Below are 27119 nucleotides of genomic sequence, written 5' to 3' on the forward strand. Positions count from 1 at the left end.
GTTGTTGTCTCTTCAAAGCAAAGAAATAACTTGCCATTTTCTCCCTTTGCAAAGAAGCCAGTTATCCTTTCCCTCCTTCCTCTCCCTGAAACAAGAGGTCTAAACAGACCTGCAAGGTAAAGGCATCTATATAAGAAAAATGGTGTGTGTGTGTGTGTGTGTGTGTGTGTGTGTGTGTGTGTGTGTGTGTGTGTGTCTGTCTGTCTGTCTGTCTGTCTGTCTGTGTCTGTGTCTGTGTCTGTGTCTGTGTGTCTGTGTGTGTGTTTTCTGTGAATGATATTTTTGGATTGTGGAGCCGACTGTAGTTTTTCATCGTAGGCATCCTTCAGTCTCGAGAGACTATGGTAACATGCTCTGTATCGAGAAGTGTCCTCTCTAGAGCATGAAGCCTGGGTAAAGTAGTATGGAGGATAGGCTGTTACCCAAGCAGCAAATCCCCCCTCTCCACATTGTTGAAATGGTCCAATGGAAAGGCAAGAGCCAATACAACTGGTTCCAGCAACGTCGCAGGAGTTGGCAGTTTTTACCTGTCTGCATTTAAAGAAATGGCAAGTTTAGGATGTGGGAGAAGGCTCTTCCTTGCCACCACTCCCAGTGCCCAAGCTACAAAGCTCTCATTCCAAGCTGCCAATGCCTGAATGGGAACATTTCTTAGGAGCTGGGAAAGTACTACATTGTTTAGTTACCATTTCCATGAGTTTTGTCCCAAATGCAAAGCTAAGTCTCTGAGAACTGCATGTGCTGTGCTCCTTCTGAATATAGACTAGAAGAACAGGAGGATGAAAGGATGTGAAGTAGAACTTGAGAATTTTGTGATGTTGACCCGGAAGAAACAAAGAAGACAAGGCAAGGAGGAAATACTTCAGACCCCTAAGCTAACTCTCTCTCTCCCTTTAACAATGTTAAAAGTCAAATAATAAATTATTGCAATATTTAAAAAGCAGCCTGGAGGCAGGCAGGGCATCACAGCCTCTCTTCCATTTTGAAGAGGCCCTTGTCCAGCAGGCCGAGGAAAAGAGGCAGTCCCGAAACCAGCAAAATCAGGGAGCTGGACAGGGGACAGATTGTATTTGTCTTCAGTGTGGAAGGGATTGTCACTCTCGAATTGGACTCCTCGGCCACACTAGACACTGTTCCAAGGCCTCTATTCAAAGCACATTACCATAGTCTCTTGAGACTGAAGGATGCCTACTAGGAAAAAGCATTAAACAATATTATACTAAAACTCATAATAAGAACAATATTTAAAATACAAGGACATCCCTTTAAAAATTGTCTTGGTCAACCAGTTATTTAAAGGAAAGCCTGCCTGAAGAGAAAGGTCTTTGCCTGCTTGTGGTAGGGCAGCAAAGATGGGGCCAGCCTGTCTCCCCATAGGAGAGAGTTCCAGAGTCTGGGAGCAGCAGCAGAGAAGGCCCTCTCTCATTTCCCCAACCAAATGCACCTGTGAGGGAGGTGGGACCAGAGAAAAAGGCCATTCCTGATTATCTCAGTACTCAAATAACAGAGACTGGAAAGCTTCAGTGAGGGATTTGTCGCAAGTGTAAAATGAATGATTTCACTTATTTTCTTTAAAAGCTCACAGAACACAAAGGTCAATTTGAATGAGTCTGGTCACTTTTCCTCCCGATGCAGAGTTTTTTTCCTCTGCTGTTGGAGAAATTCTACATTTTCAAGCTAGAACCATTTGAATTTATTTTTCCTTGTTCCTTTCTCCAAAAGGATGGGGTATGCATGACTGCAGGTGATACTCTAGTGACATACTAAACAGGGTGTGATGTTTTGGAAAATGGGAACCCTCAACCCCCATAACCTTTGTCTCTAGTCACCCTGAAGTATTTATTTTATTTTATTAAACAAACTACCTTGTATATTATGGAGAATGTACGCTAAGGACTCTAGAGCAGTGGCTCCCAACCTTGGATCCCCAAATATTATTGGACTACAACTCCCAGAAATCCTTGCCAACACAACTAGTGGTGAAGGTTTCTGGGAGTTTTCATCCAAGAACATCTGGAGATCTAAGGTTGGGAACCCCCAACCACCTGTATGTTCAGTTTTTGTAGTTACATCCATGAGTGACATCTTCCAGCTGTAGATTTCCTGATCTGGGCAACATTTATAAAGACATACACATCCTTCGAGTCCTTGGAACAAGACCCTGGAGTTGATCTTCAGACCCAAACCAGGCCTGACATCTGAAATTTTCTCCTGAAGCCTCCCCTGATGAGTCAGTCACTGGATGGTCTTTGATGATTCATCTCAGGTCTCCTGGGACACTAAAACACCAGTCTTTTCTGAGAGGCTGGGAGGAGCAGCTGGCCGCAAGGAGATGGGTTCCTTGTGCGTAGGTTTGTCCTGGATTGCATCAGGCGGAAATCCGTAGAGAAGCAGGTGATACTAATGCATCCCAAAGGCTTGCTTCTCCAAGAGACCCTCCCTAGGAGCAAAGAGCAAGGCAGGAAGTGAATTTCTGGTGGTAATTGAATATTGATCACGCTTCATCACTCTGAGGGAGGGAGGGGGTCTCGTCACATGACTCACATGATAAAATACTTGGGAGCAATTAGGCAGAGGCAGATGAAGCTCCTCAGCCCTCCCCACCTCTAGCAATATAAATTGGCGGGTCCTTTGGCGTGCCTTCATTCAGCCAGGCGTTCCCCAAGCCGCGGAGAAGCCACGTTCCTAAGTAAGTGCTTCTCTCGTCCTCAGCAACTGGCGGGCGGACTGCCTTAAGGCACGTCGGTTTCCTTCCCATCCACACGTCCACCGATTCCTGTGTGAGGGAGGAGGACTAAGCGGGAAGGAAGGGGGAAACGCAAGAGGTCCACCCGCCGATCTCGTCTAGGTTGAGATGCGCTCGTAAGAGGGGAAAGACTTCGCGCTTTGATTGACTCTCCTCTGCCTGCCTCTCTCTTTTCCTCTTTTGCTAGGGCTTCGGAGAACTTGGGCGCCATCCCGGGGGACGACCAGGGGACGGTTTTCCCTCGACGGCGCGTCTCGCCACCACCTCGTCCTTCTCCCCCCACCAGGGCTCCTTTTGCCTGGCCGGCTCCTGCCTTCTTCGACGGGGCACCAAAACGACGCGGGCGACGATGATGAAAACCCTGGCCGTTCTCGCCGTGCTTTTCCTCGTCTCGGCGCAGGCGTTCGCCGAGGAACCGGGAGACGCCGATGAGCTGAATTACTGGTCCGACTGGTCCGACGGCGAGCCAAACAAGGTAAGAGAACGCGCCGGGGGGTTGGAGGGGAGAGCGGGTCTTGCGCCTCGGCTGGCGCGTTCAAGAATCCCTTCGGAACCAAAAGTAATGAGATCCTTGCATGGGAGGTGCGGGGCATCGTGCGGGTCGGATGCTTACGGTTTCTTGGAGTTAAGCGATTGCCGAGCGACCTGAATCCGGTGATCCAGTGGCGGGCAGTTTTTGCGAATGCGGGAGGAAGAGGTCCTCGGCTCCACAAACGTGACCAAGCCCAGTGAGATTGGGGGGGGTGAGAGAGAGACATTGGACCCCTCTATTTTCGTGAGACAGCAACAGCAAGGCAGTTGCACCCCGCCTTTCTGAGCTGCGATGCATTTTGCTCGGCCCTAGGAGTCTTCGGCAAATGGTTTATTTGTTAGCAAGCGCAATATAAAGCTATCTGAAAAAAAAGGCGCAGAGCAAGTTCTGGTGGAACGGGTCTTGTTGAAATCCTTAATGACGAATGTGGGGCGCGGAGAGAGGACGAAGAGGAGAGAAGATGGGAGTGTAGCCAATATAAGTCCCACTTGAGTAGACTCAATGAAGTCCGTCGAGGTTGTGTTACTTGTTGTGACTGATGCGTCTTAGTCCTTTCTACAATATGCTCCTACTGGAGTTGGGACTTTGAATGGGGATAAAGCTAATTGACTGAGGTTGCAGCCGGGTGCACGAAGCTCTCAGGACGACGACCGTTGGGACAGGGAAGGGATTCACTTCCAGATGAGGGCGAGCTGAGCCGCTGAATCTGGAGAAATTGGCAACTTCGGCTCTAGCTGGTTTCCAATAATTTGAAGGAAGCGAAGTGAGAAACCAGAAGCACAGAGTCCTATATGCTCCTACAATCCAGATGCTTCTGGATGACTGAGTTGGCAGGCAGAGAATTGCAGTGTGTTTGCAGTGGAGTTGGATGTGTAGTTTGAAGCCACATCCTAAAAATTGCCAACTTTTCCAGGCAAAAGTTTTGCTACAGACAAAGTTTTTAGCCAAGGGCTAAACCAGCGCACAGAGTGCTGTCCTCTGAAGATGCTGGCCACAGAGACTGGAGAAACGTTAGGAAGAACAACCTTCAGAACACGGCCAAAGAGCCCAAAAAACCCACAACAACCATTAGATCCCGGCCGTGAAAGCCTTCGTGAATACACTTTTTAGCCATGGTTTATTTTCTGATATTTTCCTGCCTCCTTGCAGGGAATTTTATAGGGAATCTGAAAACTCATTATTTTCTGCTTGAAACCCCCACCATATTTTCCTTCTGCTTCTAACCTCCCTCTGAAATAAATAACATAACCATACTGTTTCTTTTGGCTGTTGGGATTAGGAGACATCCATTGAGAAGCATTTTAGGGTGACTAGATTAAGAAAGCAAGAATCAGTTTGGTCTGTACTTGTATCCTGGCAAAAACTGATTGCTTGAAGCTCATAAAGTAAGACACATGGAGGGATAGGAGAGCTGGAGAAGGGGGTAAGCAATCATCATTAAATGCACCCAGGAAAATTGGTGGGGCTCCCAGGCAGCCAGTGGGGTCCCTATCAGCAGAACAAGCAAGGGGACCCTCAAAGGCAACAAGACTAACTTTTGGGGGGAAGTGTGGTAATGACATAATGATCATCTAAAGAGCCTCCCATCCCCATAATTCTATAAAGATCGAAATGTGAAATTGTCTCACTACACCATTGCAGGTAGTGTAATATGAGATCACACTGAGGACAAGAATGCATGGATGGTGAAGGGAGCAAGTCAGATTGTTTTATCATGACAAGCCACCTGCATGCTACAACCAGAGCATGGAAAAGTTATGTAATATAACTACAACTCCCAGAATTCCCTTGCAAGCCTAGCCGGTAGTTAGGGGCTTTGGGACTACTTTTATGGAGTCCAGAAAAGAAAAGATTCCAAGCATATCCTGCCCTTGTGCATTTGGTTATGTGGAATATCTGAGCTGCTAGCGGAAAAGTGCAATGAAACTCATGCCAAATGAATCTTTCCTTGTTTCTTGGTCCATGTTCCACCATTCCAGACTTCAAAGGAAAAATGCCCTGTCCCAAAACCTAGGAGCCCCTTTTCTCTCTCTGGTCAATTACAGCAGAGTGCTGTCTATTTCAGGATCAGTAGACTCCCCTCTGGTACATCCCCAGTCTATGTGGCATCTTTATGGATGACTGGCTGCCAATGTCAATCCCTATCAACATGCTGGCAGACAGCCATCCCCCCTGCACCAAAGATGCTTTTCAATTGTACTGCAGATATAATGGGATGAGAATGCAAAAGTGATTGGCAGTGAGAAATGGATCAGACAAGAAATGGGGGAGATTTTTTTTCTTTTTTGAAGGGCAAGATAATTCCTTAAGAAATATACCCATTTGTTTATAAGAAAATAAAATCTCACTTGATCCAGACTGAGCTGTAGCACATCTTGCTGGCAAATGTTGGCAATTAATCTGTTTCTCTATACTTTCCTTGTTTAACTTTTCCTGACAATAAATCTTGAATTTAAAGCTAGGTAGGGAGTTAGAAACATAACTACCAGAGCAAGAGAAAGGGAGAAAGTGTTGCCTATATACCATCTCCTCTTGTTCATAGATATTATTTCTAACAGCAACTATCAGCTTGGGATAGGTATTTTTACCAGGAAAATACCAATTGTTGCGGGCGTGGAGAAGGTTTTATTTCCCTTCCTCCAGGTCCAAATCCCTTTATTTGTTGTTGTTGTTTTTAACATAAAAGATAAAAGAGACAGAGGATCTCGCCATGCAATTTCTGCATCTCATCCAAACTGCCTTTTTCTCCTCCCTTTTGGATAGAAATTAAAAATCAAAAAGAAATCAATGTCATAGCAACTGAATGTTGTGGGAAATGGAAGAAGCCTGGCTGTGGAATGAATGTGTTTTACTACTGAATTCCATATATTTTTCAAGCTGTTCTCTCAGATGACAAGTCTTTCCATCGGACAAGTACCATGGCATGCACTGCTTTTGTTCACTCTTGGCAACCTGGTACCTTAAAGATAGAAGTTCCTAGTATAATCTTAGTATAATCTTAGAACTGCAAAGCTGTGGATCATTAAGGCCAGTGCTCCTGTCGAGGAGGCACAGTGGAGAAGCAAACTTCCAAATTCTGGCTCCGCAGCCAGAAGCCTCAACCATTGAGCTATCCAGCAGTCTGTTGAACTGTAACTCCAATTATCCCCAGCCACCATGGTTCACTAAGAGAGAGGCGTTTTGTGTTCCATGTGTGCACATTTTAATCATCAGGTGGCAGAGAACATGTCTGGTGCAGCATTTCTCAAAACCGCTCAAATGAGTGTTTCATTGGAAGAATGCATCCGCTCTTGAGAAGTAACAATCAAGTCCATTTTATTCAGCACTGAACTTTTTGGTCCTCTTCTTTTCCTTTCTGGAAGCTGTTGGCCAACACATCTCAAAGGCTCTTACCAGGCTGGCCAGTGCTGAAAGTTGGTGGAAGGAGTAGCTCAGCAGCACCTGGAGGGACAAGGATCCTTTCCCATCCTGTGGACTGTGAGGCATGAGGGTCATCTGCTATAGGAGCAGTAGTGACTCATGCCCACTGTTTATTTATTTATTTATTTATTTATTGGACTTATATACCGCCCCATAGCGCTACAAGCACTCTCCGGGCGGTTTACAATTTTAATTATAAAGGCTACACATTGCCCCCCCAGCAAGCTGGGTACTCATTTTACCGACCTCGGAAGGATGGAAGGCTGAGTCAACCTTGAGCCGGCTACCTGGGATTTGAACCCCAGGTTGTGAGCACAGTTTTAGCTGCAGTACAGCGTTTTAACCACTGCGCCACGAGGCTCCAGCTGTTGCTGGAGGGGCAGAAGGCATGGCAGATAATAGTAGGTAGAGTTAGGAATTACAGAGTCAGGGCAAATGTGGAGGAACTACACACACACACACACACAAGCAGGCGGGCAACAGGAATGGACTGGCCAGGAATGGACTACAGTGGGCCAGGACGCCATTTACCCTAATGAAGTCACCACTCTGTAGAAGGCTTAATTTTTCACTCTCTGTAGATTCACCCAACCCAAGACTTTTCATCCTACCAAGGATAAGCACGGCCTGTTTCACAACCAGAACTGCCGGCCTGTTCTGTTTTAGTGTGGATGTTTTATTCCCCTTACTCTGTGACAGTCTTGCCTTTCCTTTCTCCCATTTTGTATTCTCTTCCACTGTTTTTTGCTTCTGCAGTTCTTCCCACACAGTCAAACATGCAACCTGAAAAGGCAAAAAAGGGGGGGGGGAGGGAAGGACATGTGTCTTTCTCCAAACCTCCCACCCCAGTAAAAGCAGAGAAAGACAAGAATTGCATTACAGTGGTAACAGTGGATAGAGTAAGGCTGGATATGAAACCTGGGGCCCTTCAGAAGTTGGTGAACTGGGGTGGGCTGGGGCTGATTAGAGTTAACAGGTTTGCCACTGAGGAATCACAAATAAGCTCCATGTTTTGTTGCTGCCCTACCATTTGCTCCTCCTTGTCTTACCAGGATTGGATTGGATGAAAACCTCAATAGAATTGAATATGTATGTTTAAATGGAAAGAGGTATTATGTTCTTCAGAGCTGTCTGGAAGCTTATCTGTCGCAGGAGTGGTTTCACTGCTTCTTCATCTCCGTTCATTGTTCTACCCAGTGGTTTCCAACCTTGGGTCCCCAGATGTTCTTGGACTGCAACTCCCAGAAATCCTGGCCAGCACAGCAACCGGTGAACATTTTGGAATTTTAGTGCAAGAACACCTGGAAGCCCAAGGGTGGGAACCACTGGTCTAGAGTAATTAGGTGTCCTGTTAGCTCTCATGTTCTGTTCAGTGACTATGATGAAATGGAGACCCTGTGACATTAACATTTTCCTTCACCAAGCCACCATCCTCTCACCTCCCTCAAACATTTGTTTATGTTTACATCCTGTCTTTCTTTCCATGAGCTCAAAATGGCAGACATGGTTCTCCTCCCCAATTTGCTCTCACAGTTGTACCAAGTTGGTCAGGCTGAGCGAGAGAGAGAGCAAGGTCACCCACTGAATTTCACGGCTCAAGGGTGACTTCCACCTGCATCTACCATGTCCCAATTCAGAACTGTAATCACTTCACTACAGCAACATAGACGGATGTGTGAGTCAGCCTTTAGCCTGCCAGGAAACCTCCAGTTGTGTTGATGAGTGATCAATCAACAAGAATTAACATAATTCTACTGTAGGTTAGATGAGCACAACTGACATTGACTTCTATGAGGTCCACAGGCTTACTGTACATCTTTAAATAACTCCAAGTGTTGCAATATGAGGGAACTCTGCCTCTCTCTCCCTCTCCATCTTTTTAAGCACCTGATGGATCATCATGCCTGCATTAACAAAATTAAGCCTTGTATATTTGCATGACTTTACAAGCAAGCATGAAACTTGGTAATGGTGACAACAATAATATGTTCTAGGTACATTTGTCCATTTTCTCCATGAGGGTGAATGGCAATTTGGTCTGGATTAAGGAAACAGTAGAATTATGTGATTAAATATCTCACCCAGTGCCACTACTATAATTAAATGCTCAGCTTCCCCTGTATCTTTTCAAAATTTACTTTGAAACCTCCAGAAAGTCAATTTCAGGTCTCTGACATCAAGCATAGGACAAGACTATCTAGTCAGTCTGATATTCTTCCATTTTCTATTTGCACTAACCCACTAATGGCTGTCTTGTGACGGAATATAGGGGGTTCTTATCACTGATAGGGAATTGTTTCATGGTTTGAATTAGGAAGAAAAAGCAGGATTGAAGGGGAGATTTTGGCAAGTGATTTTGGAAAGTAACAGAAAAGGAAAGTGAAAAATGCAGGCATCATGTACAAAGCACCAAGATCTGGATCTAGTGCCATCTTCTTTGTTCACCCAATACCAGAACTTGGAAACTTTAGGGTTTTGTACTGCATCTCCTACTACCACACTCCATCCAGCCTGGCCGCTGCAATCCAGACCTTTTCCAAGCTCTGCCCAATGTCATGTCTTCAATACTGCAAGCTCAGTGCTTTAATTATTGTACAAACTTTCTGTTTCAGGAAGAGTTATCCTTACCCTTCGAGCACTTCCTGCAGAGAATTGCCAGGCGCCCCAGACCTCAGCAGTTCTATGGCTTAATGGGCAAACGAGATGCTGGTGAGAAACAATGTTTAAATCTCCATCTCAAACACAGCTTGACTGATTTATGTGCAAAATGATTTCAGCTAACGCTAGTGTCCATTCAGCCCCGTCTTCCTTTTAGACCAGGACGCACAACTTGTAGATATGGGGCTGCGTGCATCCTTTGGCCACTCCTTACGCAGCTCCAAAATTTGGTGGAACCAAGATCTGATTCCTCCTGCAACCAATGTTGTTTCAGATCAAAGGTTGAAATGCTATTATCAGAGATAGAAAAGTTTCCCCTTTCAAGGAATACCCCAGATGGTAGGCATGGGGAGACATTTTGAACCTTCTTATCCCATCTATGGCAGAAACACAAGCTGTAGATATCCTGTGATTAGAAGAGGAAATTCCTTAACTCCCAGAAGCATCAGAGTACATTGATTTTTCTCAGTTCTCAATTCATGATAACTTGCAAAATGGTTGGCTTTCTTTTGCGATTAGTCTTCAGGGCTCACGTATGGGATTCCTTTTTTTTTCCCATTCTGTATTTTCTGTATTTTTTTCAGTCTGATTTCTCAAGGATAAAATAATAACTCTGTCACCCATCTTGGGTGGTTTTAGCTCTGTCTATGCTGTGAGTGTTTGTGCATGCATACACACTGTACATATTGCTCCCAGCCCTTCGGTAAATGTTGCATTTAGGTGATGAGGCCCAAAAAGGTGTACTTCTCTATTTTAAACTTCCCTGATTTTAACAGATGTATTGTAAAGGGGGCAGGAAGAATGTTTTACATTTGCTCAGCATCTTTAAGTTGCAAAACACAAGGTCAGTTTGTTCCCTTCTGATCCTTAGAGTATGAAGACAAGGGATGTTTCTTCCTTCTCCCTTTCAAAGGTTCTGACTGCCAAGCAAAATATGACATTTGCCATTTATTTCAATGTTGGCTGATTTTTGCTGAACAAACACCCCAAAAATCTGAACCATGGTGCAATTTTTACTATTTCCCTTGAACCAGTGGTAACCATGTATTCAATCTGAGAGGAGAGCTGGAATAAAAAAGGATGAGCTAGTATGATTTTTTAAAATGACTTCAAGCATAGGGTTTCTCTGAATTATATCCATTATGTAGATATAATGAAAACAATATACAATCCATGTAAACATGTTTTCAATTAAGTTCCTTGCATTTTGTTTCAAACTCTAAACTGATCAACTGCTTCATATTAGTGGAAGGAAGAAAAACAGACTTGTATTTTAGTACTGCAATCCTGAATATACCTATTGGGCAGCAAACCACATAGTGCATGCTATTTTTGAGTAGAATTTTACCAGATTTAATTAATAATTCTTTAGGCTTAGACCGATGATGATGATGATGATGATGATGATGATGATGATGATGATAAACAGCTAGCTCAGAACTAAAGAAACATATAAGCAGTTCCATGAGTCTTTCTTTCTCTGCAGACTACCCTCATTTGCACAACCCCTCTAACTGCCTTCAGACTAGGAATAAAAGTGGAGCAAAATTTGAATATAGAATATATAGAATATAGAAATTTGAATATAGACTCAATCTTTAAAAAATAGGAATTCACACATATTTTGCAACCGTAGACAAACAGATGGCTTCGAAAACATTGGTTGAAATCCTATTGTTTACCATAGTAACTTTCAACCAGAGTGAACCCATTGAATCAGTAGGCCTACCCTAGTTATGATTTATGACACTATCAGGATTTCAGCCTTTACTTAGAATGGAAGTTATCTATCAGCCAAAATCCTGTTTCATTATGCCTGCCAACATAAAGCAATTGGCATGACTCTCTTGGGCAAATTGGCATAGCCATGCAATTCAGTGCAAAATAACAAGTGGCAACACTAATTTTTTTAACATGTGGCAATTTGTCAGCAGTTGTGTTGTGTTGGCATCAAAAACTCAGTATGATTTTGGTAATCAAATAAATAGGCAACAGAGATAACACTGAGGTTACAAAGATGCTAAAAGCCCTTTCTTACAAAGTTTATTGGGTTTTCTAAAGGAGATATTTAAAAAGCATGCTTATCTTTGACCCTTGTCTACCCGTCCCTCCCCAGAATTTCCCTACCACAAACTACATACATGTACAACTATGACACTTTATATATCATACAGATCATTTATGCTTCCAAACATACAAGATTGGAGAAAATACATAATGCATACCACAGAAGGAAAGCAGGCAAAAATTATCAAAACACGTGGGCTGAACAAAGGTCTTGAAGAGGGATGTAAGGAATAATCACTGAATCAACAGTCTTGTTTTAACAAGATTTTATGCCTGCGATGAGGAATTTTCAAGCCACATGACAATTCTCTCCTCAATTAGACATAAGGAGCGCGGTTTTCCTTTGTGAGGATCTCCCTAATTTATACAAATGATCATTGTGCAAAATTAGCATTCTTTCATAGAATAATGGAGTTGGAATGGGCCTATAAGGCCATGGAGTCCTACCCTCAGTGAAGGCAGGAATCCAAGTCAAAGCAGATCTGACTGTAAAGCACACATACAGAACAAACAGGGTAAGGACTAGATGATTGTTCCAGAAGAAGTGAACAACCCTTCCACTGCTTCTCATCCCTAAGTCTGTGCAACAAAGCAGCAACCATGAGTACACATACATCGTATTTTGGCAGAGTACTATTTGCAGTTAAAATGTTATTGTCTCTTTTTCTTGTCTTGTCAAAGGCTCCACAAAGCACATACTTATCTTGTAGGATGGAGAATAATTTTGCAGTTCCTTCTTATTAATTCTGAGGATGAGACAAGAAAGTATTCACCACCACCACCAATCTGGAACCATCTTTCATAGATTAATTTATACACAGTTGTTTTGCCTCCCGTACCTGTGATGGATGTATTTCGACATTATACTCTTCCTCAGTTGTAATGAGAAGGGGCAAATCACCTCCTCTCAAACAGTGAAATAAAAGGCTTCTACTAGATTCAAGAAAGTGATTCTTCAGTGACAGAATTTTGCTATTCATTCAAACAAGTTCAAGCAGGAATTCACCAGGAAAACCTCACCTTCCTTGTTTTAAGTTTGAAGGTCAAATGCTTAAAAGGATCAATGAACAAAAACCTGGAAAATGTAAAATTCTGTACAGTCTCAAGTCACCTCTGGTCTCAAGATTACCATGTTGAACAAGACTGGCCAGTCTTAAACATTTCCCATCATATCATTAATCTATAAAAAACTAGAATGGTACCTCCCTAGGTCCCCCCCCCCAAAAAAGATATATGTTCACAGTGTGGTTTTGATCAAAGTCTGTTTCTTGTAAGACAACAAGGAGGGGGAGCAGTCTAGCTTTCCTTGGCAGGATGTGGAACTCCCTGGCATTGGAAGCTTGGCTGGGGCCCTTCTTTTAACCTTTCAACCAAAAGAGAGAGAGAAGAAAGAACAACACCCACCAGTTGACATCCCCTTCAGAACCCAAGACTTATCACCATTAAAATATATATACATTTCCTTAGCCAAATACCTAAAGTACCAAGTTATCCAGCATAGTGATAAGTCTTTGACCATTAAGGGATTTGGGTGCTGAAGGGGATGCCAACTGCATGGGTGTCATTCTTTTACAGATGTTTTAATACTAGTGTATTGTGTATTCGTGGCTTTTTATTTCAATTTAACATTGTTAGGTACTTGAGTATAATTCTTGGGAGAAAGTCAGGATATATATCGATTATCTCATTTGTTTATTAGATAATCTCCAGTAAGGACTAAATAGTAGGTGTTTGTATACTTTTTTTTCTGTGCAGAGGAAAGAAAAATACAGAATGTTTTATTTGTATGATGAATGAGCATATCCATTCTCTTCAGATGCATTAGCTAAACATACTATTTTTCCTGACTATAATGTTGGACAGGTGTAACATTGTGGAATAGGTGCAAAAACACTATTTATAATATAATTATCAGACCACCACATACCGCAGCTGCTTCTACTATTGGCTGTGTTCTGGTCTACCTTTTTAATTAAAAGTAACTGTTACACAGTTGTTTTTCATCAATGAATATAAAGACTGTAATTTACTAAAGCATTTAAATTCTATTTTTATTGCATGCTGAAATGTACTTGACCATCAATGAATGCACTACCATTGATTAACTAAAAAATAGCTAATCAAGTCTGGCTGCTTTTTTGCTGTCCTTTTGCTGGCAGGCAAAAACTTGCCGCTTGAGACAGGTCTTTCTCTACTCACCAGCTGCCTATGAAGGTGTTTTGTTTTTTTTTAAAGGGGGAGGCTCTATAACTTTAATTTTTGAAATACTTTTAAAATTGTGTAAGTAGCTTTTAATAAAATACTAGTTTAATTGCTTTTCAGTACTGTAATGATTCATTACATTGTTCGTTTCTATATTCTGTTTTAAAATTATAAGCAATCGTGGATCCTATGAGGATATGAATACTAAAATGAAGAGAAAATAAAATGAAATACTTAAAAAATATGTAAATTTGATCTGAATATATTAATCTGATATCTTAAATTTTTCTATAACAAAATTCACTTAATAATAAAATACAGCATATTACTACGATGACTACAGTAATGGCAATGCCAATTGATTGGTGAGATATAAATAAATAAAACTCAAAGCTCTGCCCCCTTTCCCTACTTTTTTCCCCTCTAGCCATACCCATTTTGGAATGACGGTGCTCAAGCAGGCTGACCTGTAAAAATGCCCTTTGGCCCCATGGAGGTTGCACAAGACTGATTAATATAATCCATGAAATTTTAGAATTACATTTTTTAAAAAGTCGGATTGGTGACAATCCATTCCACTGTGTTTTCATGTTAAGTATATTCCTTACAGACATTTAGTGGGGGAAAAGAGCAGATGAATATGCAGGGGAGAGAGGTGTACATTTTACAAGATGTTATCCAGGAACCATATCTAGTGCAGTGAAACATGTTTCATGGCCGTGATTTATTCAGAAAACAATTGGTGCATTCATAGTCTTGTAACAGTAATGTGTTCTGGTTAAGTATGTACAGTATGCTCTTTTCATTTTAAAAAATGACAATTGAACAACAGCTCTAGTATTTTAGCACCAGTTTTGCTAATTATTTCTTTTTGTTTTGTTTTCCAGGATATGGCCCTCTGTCCCATAAAAGTAAGTTGAGATGTGTTTTACTCAAAATAAGTTGATTTATTTCCCCAGCTTTCCTCTGCATAGTCATCCAGTGCAACTTAACACCCAGGATCCCAGTCATATATCTGCTTCTGCTCCTGCAGTTCTTGTGGGGATAAATTTAGATGCGCATTCAAGGGCTCGGAGTGAGCAAAATGTTCTCAGTTCATGTCTATGTTGGGAAATCCATGTGATTGCAATGGAATTATCCACAAAGAATTATCCACAAAGCCTAAGAAATAATGTGATCTCTACCTACCATGGCCTTGATCCAAGTTCAAAACTGCAACCACGGGCGCTCTTACCTAGGTGCAAACCCCACTGAATATCGTGGAACTTATTTCCCAGTAAACACACCTAAGATTGCTCTCTGTTTGCTTTCTGTTGGAGGTAATCATTTATCTACAGAAGAATGTCACATTGAAATACATGCTTTTCAGTAGTAGCCCCATTTTTACAGGAATGCTTCTCTGCAGCAAATATATCGGGGGCCCTCCCTGAATATTTTGAAACAGGCTTTGAAAATTAGAATGCTGCCGATCATTTTTTCTTGATGTGGATCTATATTCCATATTTTATATTGTACAGTTTTAAAAGTCGTTGATGATTTAGAACAGAGTCTTGTAGCATCTAAAAGACTAACATGTTTTATTTGGTGCAAAAGTCCATGAAGTGAGCCACAATTCACAAATACTGCATAAAACTTGTAAGTCTTGATATACCACAAGATTCTCACACAGATACCCCTCCTGGATATCCATTTTTTAAACATATGTATTGGAATGGCATTCCAATTTTTCAGTTCATTGTATTTTTACATATAATAGTTTCATGTTCATATTTTATAAACCAATTTGACCAGATTATTTAATCTTTGAAAGGGGGCATAAAAATATTTTCAAAACAAAATTGAGAGGTATCTTCTCTGTTAGACTCAACTAGAGCAGACCTTCTGAATTCAATTAAAATATATATTATTTGTGACCAGTTCATTTCAATGAGTCTACTCTGCTTTGGACTAACATTGGATTTAGCTCAAAATAAGTACTTGAAAACAAATGTGTTTAGGATTGCAGCCATAGTCTCTATGAAAACAATAGTAAGGTTGAAACTCTTAGATTGGTTTCAGTGGAGAATACAGTACAAGTCTATGACCACATACTTGAAAAAAAGGTCTTCTTGAATTCAGTATTGTTTACATCTGAGTAGAAATGCACTCTTAGTTCTTACTGTTTTTAGCTGGATAAGGCGGTGGTGGAGAACCTTGTAACCCTCTCATGTGAATTGCATGAATTACACAAATTGTGTAGCACAATACAATTGTTACTGTCTAATCGTATGGACTTTGATTTGTTTGCATCTTTTTGTCCAATCACCCTATGTACCTGTGTGGCCTCTGGGCTGTATTTCACACACAACAAGAAGAAAACATCCACTAGTTTTGCACATACTGTATAACTCTCACCCCTATCCCCAGGACTCATGTTCTTGTGCTAAAGGTAAAAAGTCTGGTGGGGGTTAACAAATTCCAAGCAATCTGTCTCAGTATGTCAAGACAGGCTTTCTTACCACGAACATGTTTGGGTGAAATGTCTTCACATTCCTATCTTACAGGCTTTCCTGTGAGCCATCAGGGACCAGAGATAATTAGTTACCAGATGTGTATATTAGTTGGACTAATCATAGGAAAAGGCTTGAAATAAATAGCATATAGGCATTTGTGCAGCAGTTCATTGCCCACTATAATTTGTCTTTACTAGACCTCCAGAGTCCTATAAGCTTGTATGATTGCAGTCAAAAAATTTACTTTATCGGGCTTTGCTTTTATTTATGATGAAGCCTTGTCAGTATCAAAAGGGATCACTTTTCAAAGGAGGATATCATGCTGCACAGAAAATCCTAGTGTCATCTGTTCTTCTGTGCTTTTGATAGCAAAGACTTGACACTGTGTGCATCAGGCTGGGATTTAAAAGACAGAAAAGAAACAATGGTAAACAGAGAGCTAACAGCCAAGTGGCAGAGCAGGTAGGCAGGCAGATGAAATCCCTGTTCCTAGTTAACAGGGTTTGGCCCTATCCTTGGGCAGATTGAGGCAATCACCTTGGGCATCAGATTTTGAATGAAAAGTTAGTGTTGGTCTTTTCATATTTAATGTCAGATTAGCAGAGGTGCTTTCCCTCCCTCCCTCCCTCCCTCCCTTCCTTCCTTCCTTCCTTCCTTCCTTCCTTCCTTCCTTCCTTCCTTCCTTCCTTGTAGCTGGCTGGATAGCTCAGTGAGTTAGGTATGTGGCTGTGGAGCCAGAGATTGGGAGTTTGATTCCCCACTGTGCCTCTGGAGAGAAGAGCCAGCCTGTATAGCCTTGGGCAAGCTGCACAATCCCAGGGTTCCCCGAGAATGAAATGGTAAACCACTTCTGAGTACTCACTACCTAGAAGACCCCAGAAAGGGTTGCCATAAATCAGAATTGACTTGACAGCAAATTATATTATTATTATTATTATTATTATTATTATTATTATTATTATTATTATTATTATTATTATTATTATCATCATCATCATCATCATCATCATCATCATCATCATCATCATCATTATTATTATTATTATTATTATTATTATTATTATTATTATTATTATTATTATTATTATTATTATTATTATTATTATTATTATTATTATTATTATTATTATTCCAGTGTTTATTTATAAGGCAGAATAGAACAATTTTGAAGGTGGTATAATTTGATGAATTGGGATACTAGGTTGCAGAACCTGGGGCCCATAGTTCAAATCCTTACTCTGCCTCCCAGGAGTAGGGCCCAGGCCAAGATCACTTGGACTGCGTATGGCTGATGGGGTTATGTACCTTGCCACCTATGTGGTCTTGAACAACCTGCATAGACCCCAAACACCTGTAAATCACTCCTGAGTAATCTGAATCATCTTGCTTGCAAAGGGCTGTGCTGCTGAATAAGAGAATCAAAGATATGTTCAGTGGCCATGTGAGCTGGGGAATTCAAGGAGTTATAATCCTGAAAGTAATTTTCCTAGCTCTGACTGGAAGCTTTGAGTTGTAGTCCAAAAAGTAATGTTTCGATTCTTTCTTAGGAAATAAAGGATGGGAAGGTGGGAGGGAGGGAGGGAGGGAAGGAATTGAGAATATGTTCCACAATGAAAAGACAGCTGGAAAGCAATTGACGTCAAAATTCCTTTTACTTGTATATGCCAGTACAAATCAAATGGTTTAAATCCCAACACAAAATTGGCACCAGCTGAGAAATCAAGGCTTGCATCAGCCATGAAACATGGCTCACAATGAAGAATACAAGCCTTGACTTCTTAACCAGCAGTAATTCACCACTGCAATTTACACCATTTGATTAATGATGGCCTTCCCAGTAATAGTGGTTGGTGAGTTAATCACTCACAAACCAATGTTGGTTGTTATTCCAACCCCATTTTAAGAAAAGAATTACAGGATAGACCAAAGCCTGCACAGATGGACAAAAGTGCTTTCATCTTTATTTCTCCTCAGACCTAGATGTGATTTTCCCTCACTAGTTCAAATATTTATAGGGTCTCTTTCTGCTCTATGTTCATCTTGAGAAAGCACATTGCCACCAGAAGCGGCATATTTCAAATGTATTAAACATCCCCAAATATATTTTTCAGGACATAAAACAGATTCTTTTGTTGGACTGATGGGCAAAAGAGCTTTAAGTTCTGGTATGTATAAACTACACCTAAGACTAAAAGACTAAACAATCTCTTTATCTACTATTTCATTTTTACTCTGAAAAGTACTTTGATAACATATCAATCTTATTATATAAAGCAGTGGTGTGGAATTGTGGCCCTCCAGATGTTGCTGGATTGCAATTCCTATGAGTACCAGAAATTATAATAATGGGAATTGCAGCAAAATAAAATCTGGAGGGCCAGATGTCCCCAGTCATAATATAACGATAACCGTTAAGATCAGGCATCATTACATGTCCTGTAAAAGTGGTTTGAACAGTGACACCACAGCTTCTGGAGAGAGAGAGATCTTCATTCGTACTTAGATACAAAAATCCTCAGAGTCAAAGAAGTTACTGGCTCACTGCTCCCCAAACTCCAGTCGGCGTAACCAGGCTGGCTGGAGCATTCTGGGAATTGTAGTGCACAAAGGTAACTTCTTTCAAAGTCTAACAAATCCCAGAACACCCAGTAGAATGCGGATTGGTCACCTCTCACCCAGACACCTTGGCTTCTGCTTCTCGATGTTTTCCTCCACAAGCACGATGACTTTTTTCCCCACATACACCTTTGTAGTTTTTTCTCTGTCTTCAGAAAGGAAATATACCTAGACTGCAGGAATGGGCACCTCCCTGATAGCCACACCCACTTTTGTGACCTCACTTCTTCTATTTCCCCCTCAAAAGTTGGCTTCTTTTAATTGAAAAATCTCTCTTGCAACCTTTAGTGCCCCCCTGAAATGTTTTTAAATTGAGGGTGGGGTACTGGGGAGGCACTCAGAACATGGCAAAATAACCCAGCACTCCCCAGATGGCAGAAGGGGGGGGCTTTTGAGCCAATATTTGTTTCCTCCCACCAAATTGTTTTAGAAATGTTGGGGTGCAGAGGGGGATGTGAAGTGACCACATCGGGGGCCCAAATTCAAAATGTGATACGTGCTACTTAGTATGTGATACGTGCTACTTAGATCTGTGTTGAGTTAACAGAAAAACAGACATTGATTTGCATGTGTTTCAAAATACACTTGAATGATTTCTAAAGGAATTTTCTTTGCTTAACTGGTTTGGAATGTCAAAATACCTAATGCCACTTACAGTTATTTAAGCATGCACTGTTAACAATTTGTTGAAATTATAATGGTCAGTTGCTTTATATTCCACCCAGCAGTATTCAAAGTAGCAATATTATGTCTATATCCTATTTAGTTTTATAAATTGCTGTGAAATATGGGTAGCTGAGCAAAGGATTTTATCTCCAGGAGGAAGAACCATTAAAGCTCATAGGCTCGTAAATACCAATTGACAAGATTCAAGCTTAAATGGAAATTCAGCTCCTATTGTGACTTCTGTTGAAAATACAAAAAAGCACCAACAAGCATAGTTTTAAAATAGTATTCTTGTTTCACAATAGCTGTAATGGATAGACTAATTTCCAGTTACTTCTCTAAAGTGACTGTGAACAACAGATATACATCACCACACACAGAAACTGAGTATTTCAGCCCGAAATGCTAAATTTCCATTCCCGTTGTTTCTGTATTCATTGCTGTTCCATCTGAGAAGAGTAAAATTCACAGAGCTGGATGGTCTGGGAAAGAAACTAAATAAAGAATAGTTAAAGATCTGATTGTAGAAAAGGAAGTAGAATTGTTTGCCACAATAAAAAAGAAGTTCTACTTTTATTTATTACTATCTGTTCATAGATCTACTATTTATTCATTGTTTAGCTTGATTTTCAGAGTCCATCAGACTCTGTGAGTTTTCATCCACATCAAGTGCAAAGTGAAGGCAAATTAGGATTGTGAGGCAAACAATACAGACTGCATTCCTTTTTTTTAAGAAACACTGCCCATGCTTCAGTTCAATCCAACAGTGAAGCTGAAGTACTGTCAACTCTGCTTTGTAATGTACCACGTAGTTACTTCAGAGCAGAATTTTCAAACTCAATGGGACTATTTTAAGTTACATGAGCTGGATTGAGCCAAGCCTCAAAAATCTCTGTCCATGGTTAAAGGACTCGTGTGAGTCTCCTATTGGACAGCATGCAATCTTACTTTATTAAGACACATTAGCAAAATAATTAAAAAACCAGGGCCCTCTCTTAAATGGATAGTCTCCTCAAATAGCTGTATAGATTCACTTCCCACCATGCATTGGAAGACTGAGGGAAGAATGATTCTCTTCAGGCATCAATGTTCTACATAATTTCTAATGCTTGAACAGGGCTATTGTCTAGGAAGGGTAGAACAAAGCAAACATTGTAGGTCCCATAGCATCGTTTTGTCTAGTGACATTATCTTCCTCTGTAAAATAAGTAGCCCAAAAGTCACAACCAAGTTAGAACCAGACATGGAAAGACTATTAATTAAACACCTTATTGTTGTTGATATACGTAGGCTGTCTGACACAGTCAGATTCCTAGATCAGGAGTTTTCAAGCTCCACAAGATTCCTCATCTCCAGTGCAAGACAATGAGAGCTGCCCTATCCCATTCAGAGTTTTTCCTACTAAAGTAGCACCTCCATATCCATGGGATCAGTATCCACTGATTCTTGTATCCACAGTCTGAATATATAAAAATATTAAAAGAAAAATCCTGGAAATATATATTTCTAAATATGAAGTTACCAGAACTGGCCAGTAGAGGGAGCCATAGACCACACTATGTACAGTGGTGCCTTGCTAGACGATTACCTTGCAAAACGGTTAATTCACAAGACGATGGGTTTTTGCGATCGCTATAGCGCTTCACAAAACGGTTTTCCCTATGGCGATTTTTGCTAGACAATGTTTCAGTCCGTGCCTCGCAAGACGGTTTTTCACAAGAAGACAATTTTGACAGCTGGGTCCGTGCTTTGCGAAATGGTTTTTCTACAGTATGGGCAATTTTCACAAGACGACGATTTTTGCCCCATTGGAAAGCATTAAATAGATTTCAGTGCATTCCAATGGGGAACCGCATTTCACAAAACAATGTTTTCACAAGACAGCGATTTTCCCGGAATGAATTAACATTGTCTTGTGAGGCACCATTGTATAGTGTTTACTATTAAAATATGCAATAATCACTATAATCTGCATTTTTCAGCAACCGCAAGGAGGGGGATCTTGGAACCGATCCCCAGCAGATACGGGGGTGCTAATGTGTACCAAATGCCTCTGCAGCACTCTATAAAAAATATCTACCCTTTCCCTTTAAGAAGCAAATCACACAAGCAGATTACAAGTATTCTGAACTAAGGCTCCGTGAGTTTTTATTCATGCCAAGAGCTATCTGGTCTGTCATAATTCTTCTATTTTCAGAGAATGCAGGGTGGGGGAGGGGAGGCATTCTGTTTATTTAAAATGCATTTGTTCCTTGTGTCATTCCTACATCCTAAGAAGATAACATTTCTTTTTCACCGAAAATGGGAGATGGAGGGAAACCATGTGATCCCCTTTATACAAAATCAAAAAATAAGGGTGTCTAATGTTTTTGTTAGACCAGTAAAACTTTACAAACTAACTTTCCAGTCCTGCAGGACTTTTCCTCAGCTTGGGCATTGTAGAGGGGCTGGGAGGGGGAAAGACAGTGTTTTAATCTGCATGACCAACCACCTCCTGAGTCAGAGTATTCACTGAAAACTTCTCACCGCTGGGAAGTTTCTCCTAATGTTTATGATGTCTGCATGCCAACTAATGTTTGATTCTAGTTCTGCCCTTGGAAGTGACAGAGAACATCTCTGCTCCATCATCTGCACAATAAGACTTCAGATATTTGATACACCATCATTTTCCAGGTTAAACATACCTGACTTTTAACTACTTGTCCTAGAAGTTTCTTTCCAGAACTCTCACCATCCAAGCTGCTGTCATCTGGATGCTCTCCATTAATGTCCTTCTTAAAGTATATTTTCAGAGTTTTCCAAGAGGAGCCTGACTGATATATGATGTGTTTGAATATTTATGGCATTAAGCCTGATAGTGAGAGCCAGGGTGGTGCAATGCATAGAGTAATGGACTAGAAGATCTGAGTTCAAATCTCTGCTTGGCCATTGCAAGTCACTGGTGGGTAGCAATGGTAAATCCTCCTGAATATTTCGGATTCCTCAAAAACTCTTTTAGAGCTAGAAGCAACTTGATAGCATATAAGCACAAACACCTGATGTTTCTAGACTTATTTATCCTGTCCCATGTTTTGTTTTTCTTTTCTTTTGTTTGCAGGATCTTCTGAGTGGAACACAGCACAAATGTATGAAAGAAGACGTAAATAAGTTCTTGCCATTTATTTGTTGTAATTTGTTTGTGGCCAAGTTAGTTAATGTAATATAAAATAGCCATTGTAAGGAATAACTATTTATTTATGACTGGGTTATTTTGATTTTAAATTGAATAAAAGGGATGGTTTGTTTTCCTTGTGGCAGCCGTACATGCAGTGTACAGGACTCCGTGTGAATGACAGAAATCAGTAGTATTTCACAACAAAGCACATTATTTGATATGTCTTGTGAAAAAGACCTTCACCAAATGTAAAAAAAGTGGTAAAGATATCTAACAATTTTTTGTTAATTTATAGCAATTGTATTGGCTTCACTACCAAAGCCAAATTGATCTGGTGTTTAGTGCCTCAGAATTGTGTTCATGGCAAAAAGGAAAAGGTACTGTTATTTCTGTAGCCAAAATATATTTGTATAATTACCGCATGCTTTGTTTTGTTTTTGTGCCTTCATAAATATTTTAGAAAAGGAAGATTAATTGTGAATCTAGGAATCTTCATTTCATTGTCTGACATTTTACAACAGCTGACAGTTTAAATAAAAGTAAAACACTACTTTGTTTTGTTTTGTTTTTGCAACACTCTGTGAACATATGTAATCACTTAAAACCGAAAAGACATACACAAATTCACCTGCTCTATGCATGAACATGCACACACATGCACCCTGAAAGTATGACTATAAGCACTATGGGTGATAGGTTTGGTATTATAGAGCAACTTCATATCTATCTACTCAGAAGTACGCTCTGCTAAATTCAATGGCCTTTACTCCCAGGTAAGTCCTCATAAGACAATAAAATTAAGCAGAAGCATAAGTCGTCCTTTCTTCTACTGTATAGTCTCAAACCCATGGAAAAAGTGACTAAGGGTAGAATGTTATACACATTTACATGGGAGCAAATGCCATTGAATTTGGTGGAGTATTCTTCCACGTATAGGGCATCACATTTCCCCATTTTTAACTTTTAAAATTGCAGGCTTTGATTTATCAGAAAGTTCACCATTCTCTCACTTTTAAGTAGTGAGAAATGACCCCAGCTTTTGAGTGAGTCACATTTTGCACATGCTTGCATGCAGGAGCAGCTTTTGGACCAGAAAAGGGGGCACCTCACCCTGGCGTTCGGGGAATTGCCCTTCACCACAGCCTAAACTTACTCTCACGTGCAAGAATGCTTAACTCAGCTTTCAGATGTAGGAAACAAAACTCAGCTAATGTGATATGTGGCCTGGAAATAGGCTGAAGTAATTCCCCCCCACACACACACACACTCACCCCAATACTGGGAAACAGTTTGGCTTATATTCAATTCTTCCCCCTCAGGAAGCTTCAAACTCTGAGGCTAATACTCTGCTGTCAGCTGAACCCATGTTTATGGCAGAATAGATTACACAGTTTAAATGATTAGAAGAGGAGGACTTTTGCGAGAGAAAATATGTCAGTGAATCCTAACACAAGCTCACCTCGTTCTGCATGTTTCAAATTAGCTTGGGGGGCAGGGCAGGGCTGGTGATTGGACATTGAGAGGTAAACATGATCTTTATTTGCAAGTCCAATTGTTCAGGCATAGAACTTTAAAGGAACAGCTTGCCTGGAAGGAAAAGATATTACACATTTCCCATGACATGTCATTTGATCATTAATAATTACTTCATCCAAGTAAGATTGTCAGGTCTCCTGAAATTCTAAGAGAAGGACAAAACCTGAGCACTCACAGGTAACAGTGGGGGTGGGGTGGGGGTGGAGTGCTCACAACTGAAGTCTATTCACATTTATTTATTTTGTATATTTTGAGCTTCTCCTGGTGAGGGGACCCAAGGCGACTCACAATATTAAAACAATACTAAAAATGCAATAAAATACAGATTAAAAAGCAATTAAACTGTAATAATGATTAAAGCAAGAAAGCAAAGGCCAGCATCCAGGGAGTCAGTCATAGTTATTAAACGCCTGCCTGAACAAGTGTCAGCAAAAGAATAAAAGAGAGAAGGCTAAGTAACTTCTGGAAGGAGAGCATTCCACAGCCAGGGAGCAGCCACAGAAGAAGGTCTTCTCTTGTGTGCCTATTAAATGTGCCTGTGATGACAATGGGACTGAGAGAAGGGCACCCTCTGCAAATATTAAGGGCCGGGAAGGCTCATATGGGAAGATATGGTCTTTCAGAGAACCTGGACCCAAACCGTACAGGTGATAACCAGCACTTTGAATTGGGCCTGTAAACAGACTGATAGCCAGTGCAGTTGTTCTAGCAAGGTAGTAGTAGGCATCCTTCAGTCTCGAAAGACTATGGTAGCGTGCTCTGTATGGAGGCCTTGGAACAGCGTCTAGTGTGGCTGAGGAGGCCAATTCGAGAGTTACAATCTCTTCCACACTGAAGACAAATCCAATCTGTCCCCTGTCCAGCTCCCTGGTTTTGCTTCCTTTGTGACTTCCTCTTTGCCTTGGCCTGCTGGACAAGGGTCTCTTCAAATTGGGAGAGGCCGTGATGTACCGCCTGCCTCCAGGCTGAACGATCAGATGTCAGAATTTCCCATCTGTTGAGGTCTATTCCTAAGGCCTTCAGATCCCACTTGCAGATATCCTTGCATCGCAGCTGTGGTCTCCCTCTGGGGCGATTTCCCTGCACTAATTCTCCATATAGGAGATCCTTTGGAATCCGACCATCAGCCATTCTCACAACGTGCCCAAGCCAGCGTAGACGTCACTGTTTCAGTAATGTATGCATGCTGAAAATTCCAGCTCGTTCTAGGACTACTCTATTTGGAACTCTGTCCTGCCAGGTGATACCAAAAATCCGTCGGAGGCAACGCATATGGAAGGTGTTCAGCTTCCTCTCCTGCCGGGCACAAAGTGTCCAGGACTCATTACAGTACAGGAGTGTGCTCAGGACACAGGCTCTATAGACCTGGATCTTGGTATGTGTTGTCAGTTTCTTATTGAGACATACTCTCTTTGTGAGTCTAGAGAACATGGTTCTAGCAAGGATGTTATAATATATTCGCGAAGGCTTTCACGGCTGGAATCTAATGGTTGTTGTGGGTTTTTCGGTCTCTTTGGCCATGTTCTGAAGGTTGTTCTTCCTAACGTTTTGCCAGTCTCTGTGGCCAGCATCTTCAGAGGACTGTCCTCTGAAGATGCCGGCCACAGAGACTGGCAAAACATTAGGCAGAACAACCTTCAGAACACGGCCAAAGAGCCCGAAAAACCCACAACAACCAAGGATGTTATATTTTATGTATTCATTCATTCATTCATTCATTCATTCATTCATTCATTCATTCATTCATTCATTCATAATTTTTCTACCCCACTTTTCTCCTTAAAAAGGACCATCACTAAAAGACAATATTTAAAGCTAAAAACAGTTAGTAAACAGATACTCAAAAGGATCAAACAAATACCACACTAAAAATGATAAACAAAAGCAACAGCAAAAATACATTCAAAACAGGGAGGCACAATAATCCATTTAAAAACCTCATTCAGGCAGGTAGTCGTTGAGAGACAGCTTGCCTGAAATGAAAGGTCTTCGTCTGTTTACAGAAGGGCAGCAAAGATGGGTCTCCGATGGGAGGGAGTTCCAAAGCCTGGGAACAGTGACAGATCCCATGTCCCCACCAAACGCACCTGTGAAAGTGGTGGGACTGAGAGAAAGGCCCCTCCTGGTGACCTTAACACCCGAGCAGGCTCATAAAGGGAGATGTAGTCCTTGAGATAGCTTGGATCCAGCTGTTTAGGGATCAGGTATATCTGTAGTGGTGACAGTAGAGTGACTACATGTTGATTGACAGCAGTGTGGAGGAAGGGATTTTGTGCAAGTTTTAACATGTTCCATTTTTAATTAGCATAGAGATGCATGTGAATGGGTCATGAGGAAAATAACCTGTTCCTCTGGCCTCTAGTTTCTTTATTCTGTGATTTTACATCTTCATCTGGAGAATGAGGCAGGTTAAAACCTCAAATTATCCATCTAAACCTGGAGACTAGTCTGTAGATATCCAGGAGAGCTCTTGTGGTTGCTAAGCAACAATGTAATTCACTTGCCTATCTCTTTAAGATAACCAAATTTATAGTACGTATCTGATATCCAACTTTTTGGGCAAAAAGAAATTCCAAAATGACTTTAAAACATGCCAAGACATCAATGTTTTTAATGGAGAAAAAGCACATTTTGACCATACCTTTAAACTTTTTTTTATGAGAGTGTCTAAAACTGTTGGCCCACCAAGCCACAATCTGCCAGTTTTTCCATTGTGATGTTATCACTAATCTTCCAACCACACACATAAAGATAACCAAGCTTTTAAACTTACAATTTAAATTGATAAACATAGAAAGGACGCTTAAATCAGGGGAAATGTTTATGGACTGCTCAGTTATTTTTTTCCCCCATTTCCTTGAATATCACATCTTACTCACCTTAAGTGTGTTCTCAAAATGTCCTCGCTCTGATTTATGGAACAAGATTACAACCAATGTTTGACATTGCCTATCTTTTCAAAATGTTTTCCCAAGAAAAGTTTATTTAATCGATTCGAGCACTTATAAAGCTGAGGCACACAAAATACCT

The 27119-nt window shown here is 40.9% G+C and overlaps 1 protein-coding gene across 2 annotated transcripts; it reads left to right on the plus strand.

The window, feature by feature from the left end:
• Positions 1 to 2569: 2569 nt before the first annotated feature.
• TAC1 (tachykinin precursor 1) lies at positions 2570 to 23103 on the plus strand. 2 transcript variants are annotated; one of them, XM_020785194.3, is made up of 6 exons: positions 2570 to 2689; positions 2934 to 3221; positions 9311 to 9407; positions 14513 to 14536; positions 18229 to 18282; positions 22497 to 23103. In XM_020785194.3, the coding sequence occupies exons 2-6, from the start codon at positions 3096 to 3098 to the stop codon at positions 22544 to 22546; spliced, it is 351 nt and encodes a 116-aa protein (XP_020640853.1). In that variant the 5' UTR covers positions 2570 to 2689; positions 2934 to 3095; the 3' UTR covers positions 22547 to 23103. The 2 variants fall into 2 exon arrangements, with proteins under 2 accessions (XP_020640853.1, XP_020640854.1); XM_020785195.3 differs by lacking the exon at positions 18229 to 18282.
• The last annotated feature ends 4016 nt before the right edge of the window (positions 23104 to 27119 follow it).

Source organism: Pogona vitticeps, chromosome 6 (genome assembly GCF_051106095.1).
Source record: "Pogona vitticeps strain Pit_001003342236 chromosome 6, PviZW2.1, whole genome shotgun sequence".
In the NCBI taxonomy this organism is placed as follows: domain Eukaryota; kingdom Metazoa; phylum Chordata; class Lepidosauria; order Squamata; family Agamidae; genus Pogona; species Pogona vitticeps.